The sequence below is a fragment of the Gorilla gorilla genome, chromosome 23, assembly GCF_029281585.2.
Source record: "Gorilla gorilla gorilla isolate KB3781 chromosome 23, NHGRI_mGorGor1-v2.1_pri, whole genome shotgun sequence".
Classification (NCBI taxonomy): Eukaryota; Metazoa; Chordata; class Mammalia; order Primates; family Hominidae; genus Gorilla; species Gorilla gorilla.
Genome location: NC_086018.1, coordinates 29,262,947 through 29,281,773, shown reverse-complemented (window position 1 = coordinate 29,281,773; position 18,827 = coordinate 29,262,947). Strand labels below are relative to the sequence as shown.

General features: G+C 48.1%; 1 protein-coding gene across 11 annotated transcripts in view; it reads right to left on the bottom strand.

Moving 5' to 3' along the window:
- The window catches only part of LIMK2 (LIM domain kinase 2), a 69,366-nt gene that overhangs the window by 15,147 nt on the left and 35,392 nt on the right, over positions 1-18,827 (bottom strand). For 6 of the 11 annotated variants that reach the window (XR_010133127.1, XM_019018244.3, XM_055374238.2 and 3 more), the window contains 5 exons: positions 6,504-6,639; positions 5,700-5,809; positions 4,853-5,041; positions 2,685-2,790; positions 2,133-2,329 (listed from right to left, as the gene is read on the bottom strand). Coding sequence is in view for 10 of the 11 variants with exons in the window: in XM_019018244.3 (XP_018873789.1) it covers positions 2,133-2,329; positions 2,685-2,790; positions 4,853-5,041; positions 5,700-5,809; positions 6,504-6,639 (738 nt within the window). In the remaining variant the exon portion in view is untranslated. Of the gene's footprint in view, positions 1-2,132; positions 2,330-2,684; positions 2,791-4,852; positions 5,042-5,699; positions 5,810-6,503; positions 6,640-16,139; positions 16,526-17,224; positions 17,351-18,827 lie in introns of those variants that run through there. The other 5 variants (XM_019018245.4, XM_019018246.3, XM_019018247.4 and 2 more) reach the window with 5 other exon arrangements.

The window sequence follows — 18,827 nt, the reverse complement described above, 5'->3', positions numbered from 1 at the left end:
GTGAGCCACCACACCCGGCCCTAATTTTTGTATTTTTAGTAGAGATGGGATTTCACCATATTGGCCAGGCTAGTCTCAAACTCCTGACCTTGTGATTCGCCCACCTCGGCCTCCCAAAGTGCTGGGATTATAGGCATGAGCCACTGCGCCCAGCCTAATTATTTTATTTTTAGTAGAGACAGGGTTTCACCATGTTGGCCAGGCTGGTCTCAAACTCCTGACCTCAAGTGATTTGCCCGCCTCGGCCTCCCAAAGTGCTGGGATTACAGGCGTGAGCCACCGTGCCTGGCCAGCAAATGGGATTTTGGATGATATTTTGCACATCTTTGTACCTGTCCATGTTTCCTGAATTTTAAGATGATAAACACGTATGATTTTTACAGCAATAAAGTCACTATGTTTACATTTTCAAAACCGGTCGATAATAGTCATGGTCAATGACTGTTATTTTCACTTACTGAAGAAGGAACAAGAAGGTTGAAGTCCACAGCACTGCAGGTGAACAGCCCTGCGAACTTTCTCTCTGGGGTATGCTCCTGCTCTACTTCGGCTACCCAGAGAGGACTGACGCTGGATGGCTCTTGGCTTGTCCCGACCTACAGGTTTACTTACGCTTGTCCTTTTGCTCTGCCTCCTGCTGACCATGCCCACCAGAGCACACAAGGTTAGCTGCCCCCCTCCTCTGCATGGTGGCTCTACAGATACCTGGCCACTCCCAAATCTTCCCTTTTCCAGGCCATGGATTTCTAGCTCTTCTCTGCCCTCTGTTGCCCTGCCTCCCACTAATTTCATCATACTGACCAAGGCCAAGAGGCAATGGGAGTGACGGCAGCATTTTAATGGGAGGGCACTGTTTCCAACACATGCCAGCTGAGAGGGCTCTAACTTACTCAGTTTGTTTGGTGAGGAGAGTGGATAAAAAAAAACAAACTTTTTTTTTTGGAGACAAGGTCTCGCTCTGTTGCCCAAGCTGTAGTACAGTGGTGTGATCAAGGCTCACTGCAGTCTTGAACTCCTGGGCTCAGGCAATCCTCCTCCTCAGCCTCTTGAGTAGCTGGGATTACAGGCATGCGCCACCATGCCCAGTTAACTTTTTTATTCTTTGTAGACACAGGAATGTTGCCCAGGCTGCTCCTGAACTCCTGGCCTCAAGCAATCCTTCGGCCTTGGCCTCCCAAAGTGCTGGGATTACAGGTGTGAGCCACAGTGCCCTGCCCATCTAATTAAAAACAAATTTTTTTTTTTTTTTTGTAGAGACAGTGTCTCACTATGTTGCTCAGGCTGGTCTCAAACTCCTGGGCTCAAGCCATCCTCCGACCTAGGCCTCCCAGAGTGCTGGGATTATAGGCATGAGCCATGGTGCCTGGCCAAGAACCTGATTCTTAGTGATACTAAGAATGTGTCACGTTTACTGAATGCTGTCCCTATGGCAGCACTATACAACTTTATGTCCTTTTCCACATTTAATCCTTACATAATTGGTGAGACAGCCACCTTTATTTTACCATCTTATGTCACAGATGCAGAAACAGGCTCAGAGAGATGAAGTGATTTGTGAAGGGAGGAGCTCAGCCTGAAGCCCCAGTAGGGTATCAGTATTTCTGCCTGGGAGCCAGTGCTCTTGACTTCTTTTCTGTAAGTCTCCCTACCTGGGGCTTCCACTCAAGGCAACTTCTCCTTCCCCATGGACCTGGCAGAATCTGGGGTTTGGGGGTTGTTGGTCCCTCAAGTCTAAAAAAAACTTTCATTCATCTTTTGCTTTATTGTTTTCAAAGTCCTTCTACACAATTTATTCAATCCTATCTGTGCCCCTACTCCAGGCTCTGAGCTCCATGCTTTCTCCATAGGCCATGCTGCCCTTCAGGGTTTAGCATCACCGCCTCCTGTCCAGCTTAGTTCAGTGGACAGAGCCTGACTCTCAGGTTTCTAAGGGAACCTGGCAGACAGCTGGGTCCGCACAGGCTCTGGCTATAAACTGTGATCCCCACAGGGGCAGCTGGGTCAGCACAATCCTCATAGTCTGTCCCTGGCCAGCTGGTTCCTTTCCTAACTCTGCAGGCTTCTGAAAGCCAGCTCAGCTTCATCCGAGAGACAGACATGGGACAGAACAGAGCCAGGGTGGGAGGTGGCACCTCAGGGAACGTCTCCTCAGTGTCCCCTCCAGATTCTCCTTGGTGTCCAGGGTGCTGAGGGCGTGGGGGTGTCCAGCATTCTGCATGTGAGGAGCAAGCCGGGCCTCCAGCCGCAGCTGGTCCAGGCGTTGGGAGACAGGGTCATGTTCAATCAACAGCTGAAGTGTCTGGCTCGTCTGGCTAATTGCATCCTCCACCTGTGGCCAAGAGCAGTATAAAGCTCCCACAGGCTGCCCCATCCCAGGCCACCCATGGCCAACCCAGATGACTCAGGCACAGTGTGGCCAGTGCTCAACTTGGCTAATGGTGGCCTCTAGCTGCCAGTGGCCTCACAGTGCCCTCTGCCTGGCATCCTGTCAGCTCTCCCGTCCATCAACCATCCCTGCTACCCTGGGAACCTGTTAAGCTGAAATAGGTCACCAGTGGTCACAGGCTCAATGCTAAGACAAAGAGATGGGCTGGGGGTAGGAAAAGGTAAAGGCTACAGCCTGATTTCCCAGAGGATCTGTTCCATGTCCCACCCTCACAAGACAGATTAGACACACACTCTACCTCCTCCACTCGAAGTGTGCGGACGGGGGTCCCATTGATCTCCAGGATGCGGTCCCCAGGGTGGATGGCATTGCGATTGTTGGGACTGATGTGCATCCGGTTGACCCTGGGCCAGACAAGAGTTGAGGCAGGGTAAAGATGTCCTAAAAACCTGCTTGACCAATTCTGCTTGTGCAGGGAAGGTTTACCAGGTCCCAGGCCACCAGTGGCCCCTAAGGGGCCCAGGATACCCACACAGAAAGGCAACACCTTTTCCAGGATGCCCCATCTCAGTGAAGGGGATTGCCACTCACCCTGTGGCCTAAGCCAGAAACTTGGACATCATCTTCCCAATCTGGAGTTCCCTCATCTCTCCTACTCCCATCTCTAAGAACTCTGCCTTCTTTCCATCATTGTAGTTATTCACATCTCTTACCTGGATCACGGTAATAGCTTCTATTTTTTTTTTAAACTTTGTTTTTAATTTTTATTTGAGATGGCATCTTACTCTGTCATCCAGGCTGGAGTGCAGTGGCACGATCTGGGCTCACTGCAACCTCCACCTCCCAGGCTCAAGCAATTCTCATGCCTCAGCCTCCTGAGTAACTGGGATTACAGGCACGCACCACCATGCCCAGCTAATTTTTTTGTACTTTTTGTAGAGATGGGGTTTTGCCATGTTGGCCAGGCTAATCCCAAACTCTTTTTTTTTTTTTTTTTTTGAGATGGAGTCTCGCTCTGTCGCCCAGGCTGGAGTGCAGTGGCGTGATCTCTGCTCACAGCAAGCTCCGCCTCCTGGGTTCACGCCATTCTCCTGCCTCAGCCTCCCGAGTAGCTGGGACTACAGGCGTCCGCCACCATGCCCGGCTAATTTTTGTACTTTTAGTAGAGACGGAGTTTCATCGTGTTAGCCAGGGTGGTCTTGATCTCCTGACCTTGTGATCCGCCCACCTCGGCCTCCCAAAGTGCTGGGATTACAGGCGTGAGCCACCGCGCCTGGCCTAATCCCAAACTCTTGACCTCAAGCAATCTGCCCACCTTGGCCTCCCAAAGTGCTGGCATTACAGGCGTGAGCCACTATGTCTATGTCTGGACTTTTCTTTTAATTAAGAAAAATAGAGATGGGGTCTTGCTATGTTGGCCAGGTTGGTCTTGAACTCCTGGCCTCAAGCAATCCTCCCACCTCAGCCTCCCAAAGTGCTGAGATTATAGGCATGAACCACCATGCCCAGCCTACAATAGCTTCCTAACTAGTCTCTATACCTTTAGGCTTTCCCCTCTCCAATCCAACCTCCATACCAGTGATCCTTCTAAAATGTTAACTTGGTCACAACACCTTGCTGCTTAAACTCTCAATGGATCTGCTGGATTTTCATAATCCAGGCCCTCTATACTTAACAGCCCCTTTTCTGGCCACACTCAACCTACATCAGACATGATTAAGACTCCCACTTTTGGAGAATGCTTCTCCCTCTGCCCTGAACACAATTCCCTCTCCTCTTCATCTAATAAGGTTGTAGAACAGACCTTAGCTCCTCCTGACTTCCCAAACTCTAGTATCTTTCACCTGCTGTGCAAGCACTAGCCTACTGTCCAACACATGGTAGATGCACAATCAATATTTACATGGTAAGCGGCCAGAGGTACGACATTACTGGTATTAGATAGACACAGACTCTTTCTCCATCTGGTCTCTGGCCTGAATCTAGGATAGGGTCTTAACTTCTTTTGGGCCATGGACCACATTTTCTCCATTCATTCTCTCAACTGACAAAATAATAATCAATCAACTCCTACTATATGCCAGGTACTGTTCCAAGCCCTGGGCATGCAGCACTGAATAAGACAGCAAGTTCCTTCTGGAATTTACATTCTAGTGGAGGGGATAGAAGATAAACAACTAATACACATAATCAAGCCAGATGATTTCAAAGAGCAAACATGACCTGAAACCTGACACCTGAAAGGTGAGTGATTCTCGCCTTAAGTATCTGGTAGGAAGTAGCCTGGGCAGAGAGAACAGTAAGTGCCAAGGCCCAGGTATGGTTACAGCATAGTGGGGTCCAGGAGAAAGATATGAGATGAGAATAAAGGGAGTTCTGCATGAGACTTCGGAGGTCTAAGCCCTCTGAGGCCCATTTACAGACTCTGCTCAAGAACCCCTGCTGAAGGGTTCTCAAAATACTTACTCTTTCACTTGCACAGTGGTGGCGTAGTTGGAGCAGGCACTCTCCACGGACACGGAGAAGCCCCGCCTGCCTTCAGTGGTGGCTGGCATGGAGATGAGCGTGACAGAGTAGGGCAGCTGCTCCTGAACAGACTCTGTGGAGAGTCTCTCAAACATGGGTGCCAGCACCACCTCATTGTGGCACTTCCCACTGGGGAGAGGGCACAGGGGGGAGTAAGATGCTAGAGTCCCACACAGAAGCCCCCCAGCAACCACTGCACCATGTGGCTTTAAGCAACAGTACCCATAGTCTCACTACCACCCTCTTTGTCATGATTCTAGCTGGCTGCTCAGAATGAGGAGCCTCCGTTCTCAGGGTGGGCTGGGACTGGGGGTGCTGAGCTAGATCTGCAGCAAGTGGTATATTTGGAAAAACACTGGCCTGGGTTGGGGTGAGATGGTCTGGGTTCTCTTCACTCTACCTTTGACTCACAATGAGAACCTTGCCCTTGTACTATTCTATTCCATGGGCCCCAGGCTGACTTCTTTTATCAACCAAGGTTGTTGGACAGGGTGAGCTCTAAGGGGTCTTTGACTTTAATGTTCTGGGATCGTCCTTGAAGAGTGCCTCCCACTGGGAGGATTGCAGGGCAGAGTGAAGACATTTTCAAGGTTGGTAAGGAAAAAGGGTAGAGACATGTGTAAATCATTCCGCTTACAAGTTAAAGAGCTGGTTAAGAGCACTGCTGTGGTAAGAATCCAATGCTCTGACTACCCTAACACTCCTTCTGCCCAACTCACCCTGCCACTGTCCCTCCCACCCAGCCACTCTTATATGGGAGAGGATAGACAAAGGACCACTATCTTACCAGTAGAGGGTGGCATGCTGCACCAGTGCATATGCATCCCCATCCTCAATGATCACCTTGCAGCTCATACAGGCAAAGCACTCTGGGTGGTACTTGAACTCCCCAGCCACCTGTGAGCAGGTGGGGAGAAGGGTGTACAAAGGGAGGAAGGAAGTGAGTTATCACTGTTGCTGGAGTGAGGACAGGGGTGGGTGAATGACCTCCAAGCAAGGCCCCCGTCAAAATCCACTCTTTCACTCTCTGCCCTAGAGCTTCCAAAGGAAGTGTCAGATTGGTACCTCCTGTCATTTCTGAGACTGCACAAAACTGTTTTGGTCTCAGTTATGAGAACAAGTCCCCAGAAGTAATCATCCCCACTAAAAAAGATCAGTTCTTCCAATACAGGGTTGGCAAGTCTGTCACTATGCTTAAAGTCGTTTTTCCAGAGCAGGTATAGGAGGTAGCCCCTCTCTCTGCCAGCCTATTCCAGAGTCTCCTTTTCTGATTCCCTAAAGACAACCTAGGTATATCCTCCTCTCAGCCTGTAACACTCTCCTTGGAGGTCCTTATCCAGCTATATTGTGTCTCCTCTCTGCCTGCCTCTCCTCCCACTCCCAACGTTAAACTATTAAGTCTTTGAGGGAAGGATCTTACCTTTCACTTAGTAGGTGCTCAATTGATACCTGCTAGTTGAATGAATGAATAAATAAAGGGAGATGCCCTGGGTGATGGAAAGACTAAAAGATTAACAGGCCACAGGGAACTGGAAGCACTGTCAATGGACTCTGAAGACTAAGAGGGGCAGATATGAAGGGATTCACTCACCATAAAAGGCCCTGTCATCAGCAGGGAGCACCCATGACAGAACTCCCCAAACTTCCCCCAGTAGTCCTTGGGGCAGTAGAGCTTCCCATCCTTCTCATAGTACCAGTTGGTGAGGGAATCCTGGCATTCTGAACACCTGAAAGGCAAGACAACAACTGAAATTCTCCGGGATCCCTGGAACCAGGCCACATAGGCTGTCCCTGGCTCCTAGGTATGACAACAAAATGGACAGTCCTCTTTGATCCAAAGCCAAGATGGGGCAAAGTTACAGCCTTGTGCTATCTCCCCAAGGGAAGCTGGTTCAGACTGAACAAGCCCCCAGAAACCAGCTCTGTGTTGCCTGCCTCAGTGGACAGACTAGTGTTTCATAACCTCTTTGGGTCTTGGGGCCCTCTGAGAATTTGATAAAAGCCAAGAAGCCTCCCGTAGAAAAATGAATATATAAAGAAGATGTGTATATAATTTAGGTGGGGGACAGGGTGTATATATAAAGGATTCTCTGAAACCTATTTATGGCACCACTTAAGGATCTCTGGTCTTGACAGATACTTCAATGAACAAAAGCAGTTTAATCATCTCCACTCTTCAAAACTGACCCATTACCAACAGCGTTACCAATGTAACGTTCTTGCCAAAAATACGTTAAGTATAAAAAAACTAATCAGGCAAATCTAGAATGTGGGTTATTCTATAAGATAACCTGTCTTGACTCTTCTAAAAAGTCATGGGGAGAAGAAAAGGCACAGATTTTAAAAACCCTAGAGACACAGCAACCAAATACAATGCCTCAAACTTGGATTCAAATTTAGATTAAAAAAGGAAACAGCCATGAACATTTTTTGGAACAACTGAGGAAATATGGATTTGGACTATAATATTATATTGTAAAATTACCGTGAATTTTCTTAGATGTGATGATATTTGACTTATATAGGAGAATTCTTAGCAGAAACATATTGAACTGTTCAAGGGTAAAATCAAGATGCCTTTAAGTTACTCTGAAATAGTTCAGCAAAAATAAATAAATAAAAGTATACAGATAGAGGGAGAGAGAGATATACAAAGTGGCATAACATTAACAAATCATGAATCTATGTGAAAGGTATGTAGGTGTTCTTTGAACTACATTTTCAACTTTTCTATATATTTGAATTTTTTTTCAAAATAAAATATTGGGGAAGAAACCCAACATTCTATTAGCACTGTGTAAGATGTACATGTTAGATCCACAGCTCGCTGGGTGGGGTGGCTGATGCCTGTAATCCCAGCACTTTGGGAGGCTGAGGTGGGAGGATCACTTGAGCCCAGGAGTTCAAGACCAGCCTGGGCAACATAGTAAGACCCCGTCTCTAAAAAAAAAAAAAAACAAAAAAAATCTATAGCTCCCTTCTCCCCTAACCACCTGGCTATGAAGCTCCACCTCTCAAAAGTCTGGTGTGTTCTCAGGACTTACCTGCACAGACAACCTCTTCCTCCCTTCTGAGCTTCCCAACACACACAGCTAAGAGCTCCCTGGCCTGCTGAGCCCATGCCATCTCTTTCCTTCTAGTTCCTTCTTTTCCCTATTCTTGTTGTCAAGGGCTTGCACCTTCCACAGTGGCCACATTCTTGCTTCCAAGAGGTTTGAACATTGCTTGGTTTGAATCTTGATCCTGCCACTTACTAGTTACATCATCCTGGGCAGGATATTTTACTTCTCTGGCCTAGTTTCCTCATCTATAAAATGAACTGCTGTGAAAATTAATGGAAATAATATGTATTAAAAATATAGAGAGCAGCTGGGCACAGTGGCTTATGCTTATAATCCCAGCACTTTGGGAGGCCGAGGCGGGTGGATCACTTGAAGTCAGGAGTTCGAGACCAGCCTGGCCAACATGGTGAAACCTGGTCTACTAAAAATACAAAAAATTAGCTGGGCATGGTGGCACGCACCTATAATCCCACCTACTCGGGAGGCTGAGGCAGGAGAATCGCTGGAACCCAGGAGGTGGAGGTTGCAGTGAGCCGAGATCACGCCACTGCACTCCAGCCTGGGTGACAGAGTCAGACTCTGTCTCAAAAAAAATTATAGCTAGCTAGCTAGCTAGCTAGCTAGAGATAGCTTATATAAAAGTCCTAATATAGGCAGGGCACGGTGGCTCACACCTGTAATCCCAGCACTTTGGGAGGCTGAGGCGAGCAGATCACAAGGTCAGGAGTTCAAGACCAGCCTGGCCAACATAGTGAAACCCTGTCTCTACTAAAAATACAAAAATTAGCCGGGCGTGGTGGCGTGCACCGGTAGTCCCAGCTACTCAGGAGGCTGAGGCAGGAGAATCGCTTGAACCTGGGAAGCGGAGGTTGTGGTGACCCAAAATTGCACCACTGCACTCCAGCCTGGACAACAGAGCAAGATTCTGTCTCAAAAAAAAAAAAAAAAAAAAAAGACCCAATATAGTAGAAACTCAGTATGTGTTAACTTTTATTAAAGATGATGACAATGTAATAGCAGCTCACTTTATCAGCCACTTACTGTCACTAGCTGGACAACTTCTCTTAGTAGCTTTCTCTCATTGAAAATAACTAATAGCATCCTATTACTACAAAGAGCCAATGTGAAGAGGAAATAAGCTAATGTACGAGAGAAAGCCTTTTGCCAGGCAAGTGCATTATTATAACTTGCTAAGCACTGCAGATATAAAAGATAAATACACAGGGCACCCTACTTCACCTTTCATGAGCTTATGAAGAGTTGAGGAAGAGAAAGTCTAAATAAAGCTCAGCAATGCAAGGTGAGAGGCCACAGTGAGTTCTACTACTTCTGAGCACTGCGGGAGGTAGAGAAGAGGGGCAGGAATGAGTTGAAGCAGCTGAGCTAGGGAAGTCTAGAGAAGCAAGTCCCTGAGAATCCCTTTATCTTTCTGGAGTGCCCAATTCCTCCTGGGTGCTCAACAAACACTGATGGCTATTTTTACCCTATAGCTTTTCCTACTTGTCTCATGGAAGGGGAACTTCAGGGTCTTAAGGGCTGGGTATGGCATGAAGAGTATGGCTGTGAAGTGTCTCAAAACTGCACAGTGAGGTTGGAGGCAGAGGGGAAGACTGTTCTTGGTATGTGGCTCACACTCCTCTCAATATAAGATACATGTGGGATGAGCTCTAAATGAGGAGGAGAGAGATATGGGTTCAAGTTCTTGGGTGCTAAATTGCCTTGGACAAGCCCTTTCCCTCTCTGGGTTGTTTCCCCACCTGTGAAACAAGAGGACAAACAATACCCTGGGTCCCCTTAACTCTGTGCATTATCTGTGTTTTTCCCTAGATGATCTGAGGTTCTAATCTTAGCACCACCATTTACCACCTAAGTGATCTTGGGCTAGCCCCTTCACTTCTCATTTGTGAAATGGCAATGTCATCACCTACTTTCAAGGTAGCAGTGAGGATTTTTTCTTTTTTTTTTTTTTGAGATGGAATTTTGCTCTTATCGCCCAGGCTGGAGTGCAGTGGCAAAATCTCGGCTCACTGCAACCTCTGCTTCCCGAGTTCAAGTGATTTTCCCACCTCAGCCTCCTGAGTAGCTGGGATTACTGGCGCATGCCACCACACCCGGCTAATTTTTCTATTTTTAGTAGAGACGGGGTTTCCCCATGTTGGTGAGGCTGGTCTCGAATTCCCGACCTCAAGGGATCTGCCCGCCTTGGCCTCCCGAAGTGCTGCGATTACAGGTGTGAGCCACTGTGCCTGGCCTGCAGTGAGGATTAAATGTGGTTCTGAAGAACTATGGGGTGCCCAACAGAGGGCTGGCAGTAGGAGCAGGGGCTTCCTTCTTGCCTCCCGCCTTCTGACTTAGAAGTTCCTGGGCAACCATCTTTCTTCTTCACTAGACTGTTAGCTCCCTGAGGACAAAAACAGCATCCCACTTACTCTTGGTAGACTCAGCACCAAGCAAAGGACCTGGAAGAGCAAAGCCTTAACAAATATTTCCAAACTGAAAATGGTAGGAGTGGCAAGAACCAGTAGCCCAGGTAGGGGAGCACAAGGGTTCCATGGCTCCTGGTCACCAGGTCCTTCTTTTCTTCTGTGTGCAGACTTATTTGCACCCAAATGCAGGCCTGGGCTCTGTTACGCCCTTGCAATGGTATGTGCGCCGCAGGGCATGGGAGCACCAGAACACACCCTCCTTTCCATTGCCAATATCCTGCTTTTGTTTGCTGCAAGTAGCTCTGGCCAGGCCCAGGAGAGGGAGCAGGGAGACAAACAAGTGCAGACATGCAGGAGACAGCCAGGCCAGCCTGCTGAGAAGAACACCTGGCTGGAGAGCAACATCACCAGTCCACATATCTGTGTCAAGGAATGCCTTTAAAGGGCACAGCCAGCTATGTGGCCAAAGTCACTGCCACACATGTCTCTGAAGAACTGGAAGGTGAAGAGCTGACAGGAGGGCTGGGTATGGATCCCTAAGCTGTGTTTTGCCACAGAACACAACTGGGTTCTCAGACCACTTAAGAAGTTGCCATGGTAGACTTCAGAGTTCTAGCTTAGCTATCAATTAACAGCTACTATTTATTGAATGCCAACCATAATCCAGGTCCTATATGAGGTACCTTATTTATATTATCTCTAATCCTGACAACCCTACGGTAGCAGGATTATCCCTGTTTTATAGAAGACTGAAAAGCAGAGTTAAAGTCAAATCATTCTGCAAAGCTGCCCAATACATAATTGATGGAGCTGGAATGTGAAGCTATGTGTGCTTGGCTGCAAAGCCACATCCACTGTACTATGTCACCGGACTGAGACAGCACATCTCAACAGCTGAGCCTCAGGATTCTCACCTGTGAAAATAAGGAAGCTGGAGCCCTGACAGCTCAAGACCCTTTGAGTGTTAACACTTCGTGATGCTTCTCCTTTAGCCCAAGTACTGAATGTTAAATAGCACAATTCTCCTCCTTCATATACTTCACAGTGTTCAATTCCCCAGCAGTCTCTGTTCTTTTAAACAAAGAACCCAGAACACACTTTGGAACTCTAAGGTGCTACTCGAACATGTCCCACCTCAGATTCTTAGAGGCCATGGACATCATACGTTCTTCCCAAAGCCAAGGCTGTTTTTCTACCTTTCAATTTTTGAAAGTTTCAAGTGAAAGTCAAAATCTGCCCTGGCTGTAGGTAGAAGAGTACCCAGCTGGGAGGTGGTAAAGCTGAGGTCTGAACCAGTCATCCCACTGTCCTGAGGAGCCAGAGTGAATTGAGCTGAAATCCTCAGGTCAGGGGAGATCACCTAGAAGCCTACATACGCTGAGGCTACGCCTAAGGACAACCTCCAAAACTCACCTTCCAAAACATTACTGAGGGGTTCTGAGGGCTTGGGCAGATACAAAGTGCATGGAACCCTGATGGTCAGTTCAGTGGGTCAACCCAGATCCACACAGAGACCTTTTGAGTCAGCAGAGAACATATGAGTTTTTTAAAAAAGATAATCAGTTGAGATTTTCTCTTTCAAGACCTGGATCCATATTCCTACTCTGCCATTTACCATCTGTGTCACCCAAGGCCAGTTACTTCATGACTCTGAGCCTCTGTCTCCTCACTTGTACATTGCTAATAATATCTTATGGGGTTATGAGAATTAAATTATGTACAGATGTCTTGCATGATGCCTGGCTCACAGAAGGTAGCCAGTAAGTGTTCATTTCTTTCCCTCCCCAATTTGAGACCACCAAGGGCAAATGCAGACAGACCCCATTTTCTCCTATGCCTAGCAATATGGACCTGCTTCTCAGCCCAGAATGAAACAGATTTCTGTAAGCGAAAAAGAAAGGTCCTAAAATGAATTATTTATCTATCCAAATAGAAATCAACTTTTTTTTTTTTTTTTTTTTTTTAAGAGACAGAGTCTTACTCTGTCACCCAGGCTGGAGTGCAGTGGCACAATCATTGCTCACTGTAGTCTGACCTCCCAGGCTCAAGAGATCCTCCTGCCTCAGTCTCCTGAGTAGCTGGGAATACAGGTGCACACCACCATGCCTGGTTAATTTTTTATTTTTTGTAGAGACAGGGTCTCCCTATGTTGCCCAGGCTGGTCTTAAACTCCTGGACTCAGGTGATCCTCCAGCCTTGGCCTCCCAAAGTGCTGGGATTACAGGAAGGAGCCACCACGCTCAGCTGAAATCAATTGATTCTAATAGATTTCTAATAATTAGGAAATAGTTACTGTGCATCTAGGATGTGTAAGAACAAGCAGGCAAGGTGCTGTGCTGAGAGAAGCCAAGTGAGATAAGATAGAGGCCCAGCCCTCACTTACATACAAATTCTTCAGACAAAAATGTTTACAGGTAAATTCTCAACCTTATGGGGTAAGAGAACCAGTCATTATTGCAGTGGATTTACACATGTTAAAGCATAAGCCCTCCCATGTCCTGAGGAAGGCCTGGCTGGATGGTCATCCCTTAACCTCCCAGTGAACAGCCAGTTGTAGAGAAGCTTCTTTCAGCCCCTAGCCTCTGAATTGAGTGGGCTGAAGGAGAGAATGGGAAGCTCCCTCCACCACAGCCTGAGGGCACCTGGAGAGCACCACAACTGGGGATGCCAACTTTTCCCCAGGGCCCAGAAGGGCAGATATGACAGGGGCCTAGAGAGGCTCTGTTCCATAAGAGCTCAGTCAAAAATCCCTTTATTACTCCTCCTTCCTGCAGATCCTATAGACTGAAACAGTCTGCCAATTAAGCTGTAATTATTATGGAATATGTTATTGTTGTTTTAAAAAATTAACCAAACACATAATGAAGCCTATGAACAGCAAGAAATAAGTGTGGCTAGAGTGCACTGATTCAGTTCCAACCAAAAACCAGGAAGACTGTAGTTTCAAGTATTTTGTGTAGTTGTACTGCAGTTAAAGACAGGGCCTCCATTATTTGGCAAATAATGGAAAAGAGCTTGTGTGCCTCTGAGGAGCCACATAAGTTGCAGAGCTGGGAACCATTCACCTGATCCAAGTCCTTCATTTTTCAGATAAGGAAAAAAGAGTCCCAGAGGACCTAAGGCACCTGCCAAGGTTACTGTGAAGCTGGGCAGAGTTATGCATAATTTTTTCCCTTTAAACATGGATTGCTTTGGAACACAAAGGTTCATTTGTTTTCTTCAAGAGATAATGTGTAAACCCAAGCTCATTAAATCAGTATTGGACATTAAGTGAAATTCTATAAAAAGAAAAATGCTTTAAAGATGTCCGACAAAAGCCACTCCCTAATTTACCTCTTTTGTAAATTCCAGTTTGAGTTATTTTCTTACTTGGAAGCACAGTGGTAATTGCAGCTCACTCCTCATGCTAGTGTGGTAGGAAAGACAGTGCATTCTCTGCTGAGTATGTATGGCCTGTCAGGCAGGGGTGTATGGGACACAGAAGTTGTATTCTTCACTCCCTTGCTCCCTCTTCCTCCCTCACATGTCACGCCTGATCATGTCCCCATGGAATCTGGTTGCGTCACTTTCCTTGCAACCACAGCCCCAGAACTCCCATAGACTTTGTACTCCCCCAGAGGCCTAGGATCAAGAACTTAATTTGTTTCACAGAATCCAGCAAGGACCCTGTTCAGGAGCCCAAGAAGTCTAGCTTCTACTTTCAGCCAAGGATGAAACTGAGGCCCAAAGAGGAGCCCTTGAGGATATCCTATAATAAAAGAGGGAGGGGCTAATGGCAGAAACAGCTTTCTGACCAGGTAGTGATGTGGTAACGGATACCTGGGAGAGCAGAGGGTCTGGGTGGTCCCTCCCTGGGGGGAAAGAGCCCTGTGTGGCAGCTATCTCTTCAGAAGTGACTTCAGGAATGTGGCCTCTTATTTGGGGAAGGGAAGAATGTCTAAGGAAAGTCAGTCAGTACCCCCCAGACTCTAGCTGGGCAAACGGAGCTTGGGGGTGGGGGCAAGAAGATCAGGTTCTCCAGAAAGCCTGGGACAGAACAAGACAAACGGCAGGTGGACTTGGGTGGCATTAGTGGTCTGGCCCTTAAAGGTTCAGGTTGAGAGTTCACTATCTGCTCTAGCTTCTCCTCTTCCTGAGAAGTTGTGTCCTCCCTGGCTTCCCTGCCTCTCCAAGGGTAAAACGGGTATAGTTCCTGGCTCCTAAAGGAACAACCCTTCTCCTAAGCTGCCTTCCCAGGATTAAGAGAAATTAATGAGGACCTGAAATGTGGCTACTTCAACACTTGGCATCTTAATTCCACATGGTAAAAGCTTTCTCCTAAACTCAAGATCAATTTCCATTGGCTCTTTAGAAAACGATCTCAGCCATACCTTCAACAAGTCAGGCAAACTATCCCTTTTTTTACTCTCTGCTAGGAGAGGAAAACAAACCTGAGAATTTCCTCTCCACTAGGAGAAGAAAACAAACCTGCAGCCCCCTGAAGGATGACAGAAAGTCAGGAAGACAGAAAAAGCTGCCCAGTGAGGCTCCATATGTTAACTCTGTTGAAACTGGTTGCCTCATCTGTAAAATGGGGATATATAATCTCTTTAGGCTGTTGAGAGATTAAAGGATAAAGTGTCTAGCAGGGCGCTTGGTAGAGTCAGCATTAAGGACCAGTTCCCTTCCCCCTTCCCCCCGTCCAGACACTTCCCAGCAATCTACCAGGGTCCAGTCATTCCACAAAACCACATGGTACACTGCTTTTCTGCCCAGGGCCTGGCCACCTGACTAGTATCCCGGCAGCAAGATCTGGGCACTGGACCTAGCTTAGAGAAGCCAGAAGGGAAAAGTCAACCAGGACCACTGGTGAGGGGGAGGCAGCCTATTTGGAACAACAGGCTGCTCCCAAAGAATGAAAACAAACCCCACCCTAGCCGGGAATGGCTCCATTCAGAAGGGACCCAGAGGGCCAGAAACCCCCTGGGGAGTTTCTATGGGAGGTGGAGTGGGGCAATGAGCAAAGAAAGCCAGGTTAGAGGTAGAGTTTCCACATCTCCCTCTGAGAAGCCCCACAGAGAGAGGCTCGTGGAGGTACTTAGGCCTAGGGACTGAGGAGGTGTGGGGGCTGGCCCAGCAGCTCAGGAACACTCTAAAGCCCATTGCTCCAGTCTTAGAAGCACTCGCCCAGGTCTTTCCCCAGCAACTACATTCACCTGGGAGCTCAGAAGCCCTTCAAGGCCAGAGGCAAATGTGCCTGCCATTAAGAGAACAAACGTTTATAAGGTGCCTACTGTGTACCAGGCTACCCACACCCAGGACTTGCCAGTTTCACAGTTTGGCAAAACCTGCCCATCCTGCTTGTTGGGACAAATTCCTGGGCAGGCAGCATGGCCCGCAGGTAAGACATGTGAGAGCTAGAAACAGCACTCTATTTCTGCTATTCCCCCCGGAAGCAGTAACATCTACAATTGGCAGGTCAGTGGCATCCTTTGGAGGCTCCTTCAGGTTTGTCTGGGATGGAAGGGGAGCTGGAGCTCCCTAAGAAGTTCCTTCTGGGTATATCCCTCCCCTCAGCACTTCCAGGACATAATGGGGGTACCTCACAAGGCCGATTCTCCTTGGGTATAACCTCCACTGGCTTCTGCCCAGCAGAACCGATGGTAAAGGACTAAGTGAGAAGGAGATTTAGGGAGACCACCCTCCTCTCAGGACCAGGGGCCAGGAGAGATGGAGAGGGGAACTCGGAGACCAACTCACCGAAATAAGTCTCTGGAGGTGAAGTAAGCCGGGACTGACAAGTAACTCCCCATCTTCTTCCCACACCAGATAGACAGGCTCAGCTGCAAATCCGTCTGTGACTGCCTCAGGCTGGCTGTAGATGGCCACCATGACAGGCCCGGGGCTCCCGGCACCTCTGGCTGCAGGCAGGCTGCCCTGAGCTCACCTCTCCCTCCGGAGCAGCTGGGGGAGCCTGAGGACTCCAGGCCACTTGGCCCCCAGCAGATTCCCACAGGGGCTCATGGCTGGGATGGCTCCTCCCTAGTTCTCAGAAGCTCAGGCGGCCCCTCTGGACTCCGAGAAAACGACCTCTCTGCGGAGGCTACACACACACTGGCATTCTTGAGCAGGGGCCGGTGACTAGCTAAGAAAGAAGCGCTGCTGTCAAGTTAGCCTTCTTCTTCAGTCCCACCCCTGAATGAGGGAGGGAGGGAGGAAGAGGAGGGGCTCCCGCAGAACCGAGGTGTGTGGTTGGAGCAGCTGTTAGGAAACAGACCTTGCAGGCAAGGGGTGGAGCTGGGCTGGATCGAGGCTGCAGGCAGGCGCTGCAGACAATAACTGGGACCGATTGAGCGTCCATCCTGAGCTCAGGGAAGGGCAAGGCAGGATAGAAGGTGAACATATCTGGCCCCAGATGTCCTCAAGCAGAGGAGCTGCCTACAGGACAGTAATTCTGCTTGGAGGTGAAAAAAAAAAAAAAAGCAGAGGATGCCAGGTCCAGGAAGAGCCACACCAGACGGGGGGACCTCTGGTAGGAGAGACAGGTCCAGAGAGCCATCCTAGCTCTGAGCTGCCATCTGTTCTGTCCTGGCACTAGGGCTCCCATTCATTCCCTCCCTCTGCCTGGCTGGGGACAGCCTCAAGAGCCGACCAATGGGAGGTGCCACTTCCACTCCAGGGCAGGGCTGTGTTGCAAATAAGGAAACAAGGCCCAGAGTATTAACCTACACCTGATGTGTCTCCATGTGGCAAACACTATATGTACTCTTTTATTTCTCTGAGACAGGAATTATTCCCACTCTACAGACAAGAAAAGTGAGGTACAGAGAGATTAGGTAACTCACTCGAGGTCAAAAAGGGAGTCAGTGGCAGGGCTGGGATTTAAATGTAGGCTCATGTGACTCTAGAGCTGGAGCTCTCCCACTACCAGGCTTCATTCTGGCTCTTCAAGGAGAAAAATCTTTTCCAAAGCTCTCTGCAAATAGGATGGAGCCCAGGTTACTCTCATTCACTCACTATTCACTGAGTGTTCACACGCAGAACACCATCCATTGGCCTCAGTGGACAGTGGAGCTTCTTCTACTTGTCCAGTGATAACCATGCTTTTCAAACTGAAAAATGGGGCATGAGGGAGAAAAAGGCCTGGGGTGCCAAAAGGGATTGATAAGCCTAGGTATCTGGAATGGGAGCCCACCTGAACAGCCCCCAGTTGTGACGATGACCAAACCAGAGCCTACCATGTAGAAAGCCCTTGTCTCCCTGCTTGCAGGATTGTAAAGGAAAAAGCAAGGCTGCTGGAGGAAACCAGAACACTCAGATCTCACTACTGGATTTGGGGCAGTGACATCAGCTCTCCCTTACCAGGCACACACCTCTCACCATTGTAAAGAGCCAGAAGTCACCGTGCAGCTTCTATCTCTTACTGTGAACCATGGCAGGAAAGTCTGATAAAGATGGTAGATGGGGTTACAAGGGAGCCTTTTCCCATTCCACCAACTGGACACAGGGACAACAATGCATGTGATAAGAGCACATGGGTTTGAATACTGTTAAGAAGCTACCATTTATTGAGCAGTTAATATCTTCTAGGCCCTGTGTTAAGTGCTTAGCATTTATTATCCATCACGTTTAAATTGCCAGTAAAAGGAGGAAACGTCATCAGCCTCATTTAACAGATTAGGAAATAGGTTCTGAGGGGTTATGTCACTATTCTCAAGACAAATAGCTGATAAGTGGTGAGGGTGTTTTTTTTTTTTTTTTTTGAGTCAGGGTCTCTCTCTGTCACTCAGGCTGGAGTGCAGTGGTGCCATCATGGCTAACTACAATCTCGACCTCGACCTTCTGGACTCAAGTGATCCTCTCACCTCAGTCTCCAGAGTAGCTGGGACTACAGATGCATGCCATCACGCCCAGCTGTGAGGCTGAGTTTCAAACCTGGTACATATGGCTCTAGAGCACAGGTCAAGGCACTTTTTCTGTAAAGGGCCAGAGAGCAAATATCTTAGGCTCTGCAGGCCATACAGACTGTCGTGGCCACTCAATTGTGTCATTATAGGGCAAAAGCAGCCATATATAAAACATAAACTAAGGGACATGGCTATGTTCCAATAGATATTTACTTATGGAAAGATTTTTTTCTTTTTTTTTTTTTCTTTTGAGATTCAGTCTCACACTGTTGCCCTGGCTAAAGCGCAGTGGTATAAACATGGTTCACTGTAGCCTCAACCACCTAGGCTCAAGTGATCCTCCTACGTAAGCCTCCAGTGCATCTGGGACCACAGGTACAGGCCACCATACCCGGTGTGTGTGTGTGTGTGTGTGTGTGTGCACGTGCGTGCGTGCGTGTGTGTCGGAGTCTCGCTCTGTTGCCCAGGCTGGAGTGCAGTGTCGCGATCTTGGCTCACTGCAACCTCCGCCTCCCAGGTTCAAGCAATTCTCTTGTCTCTG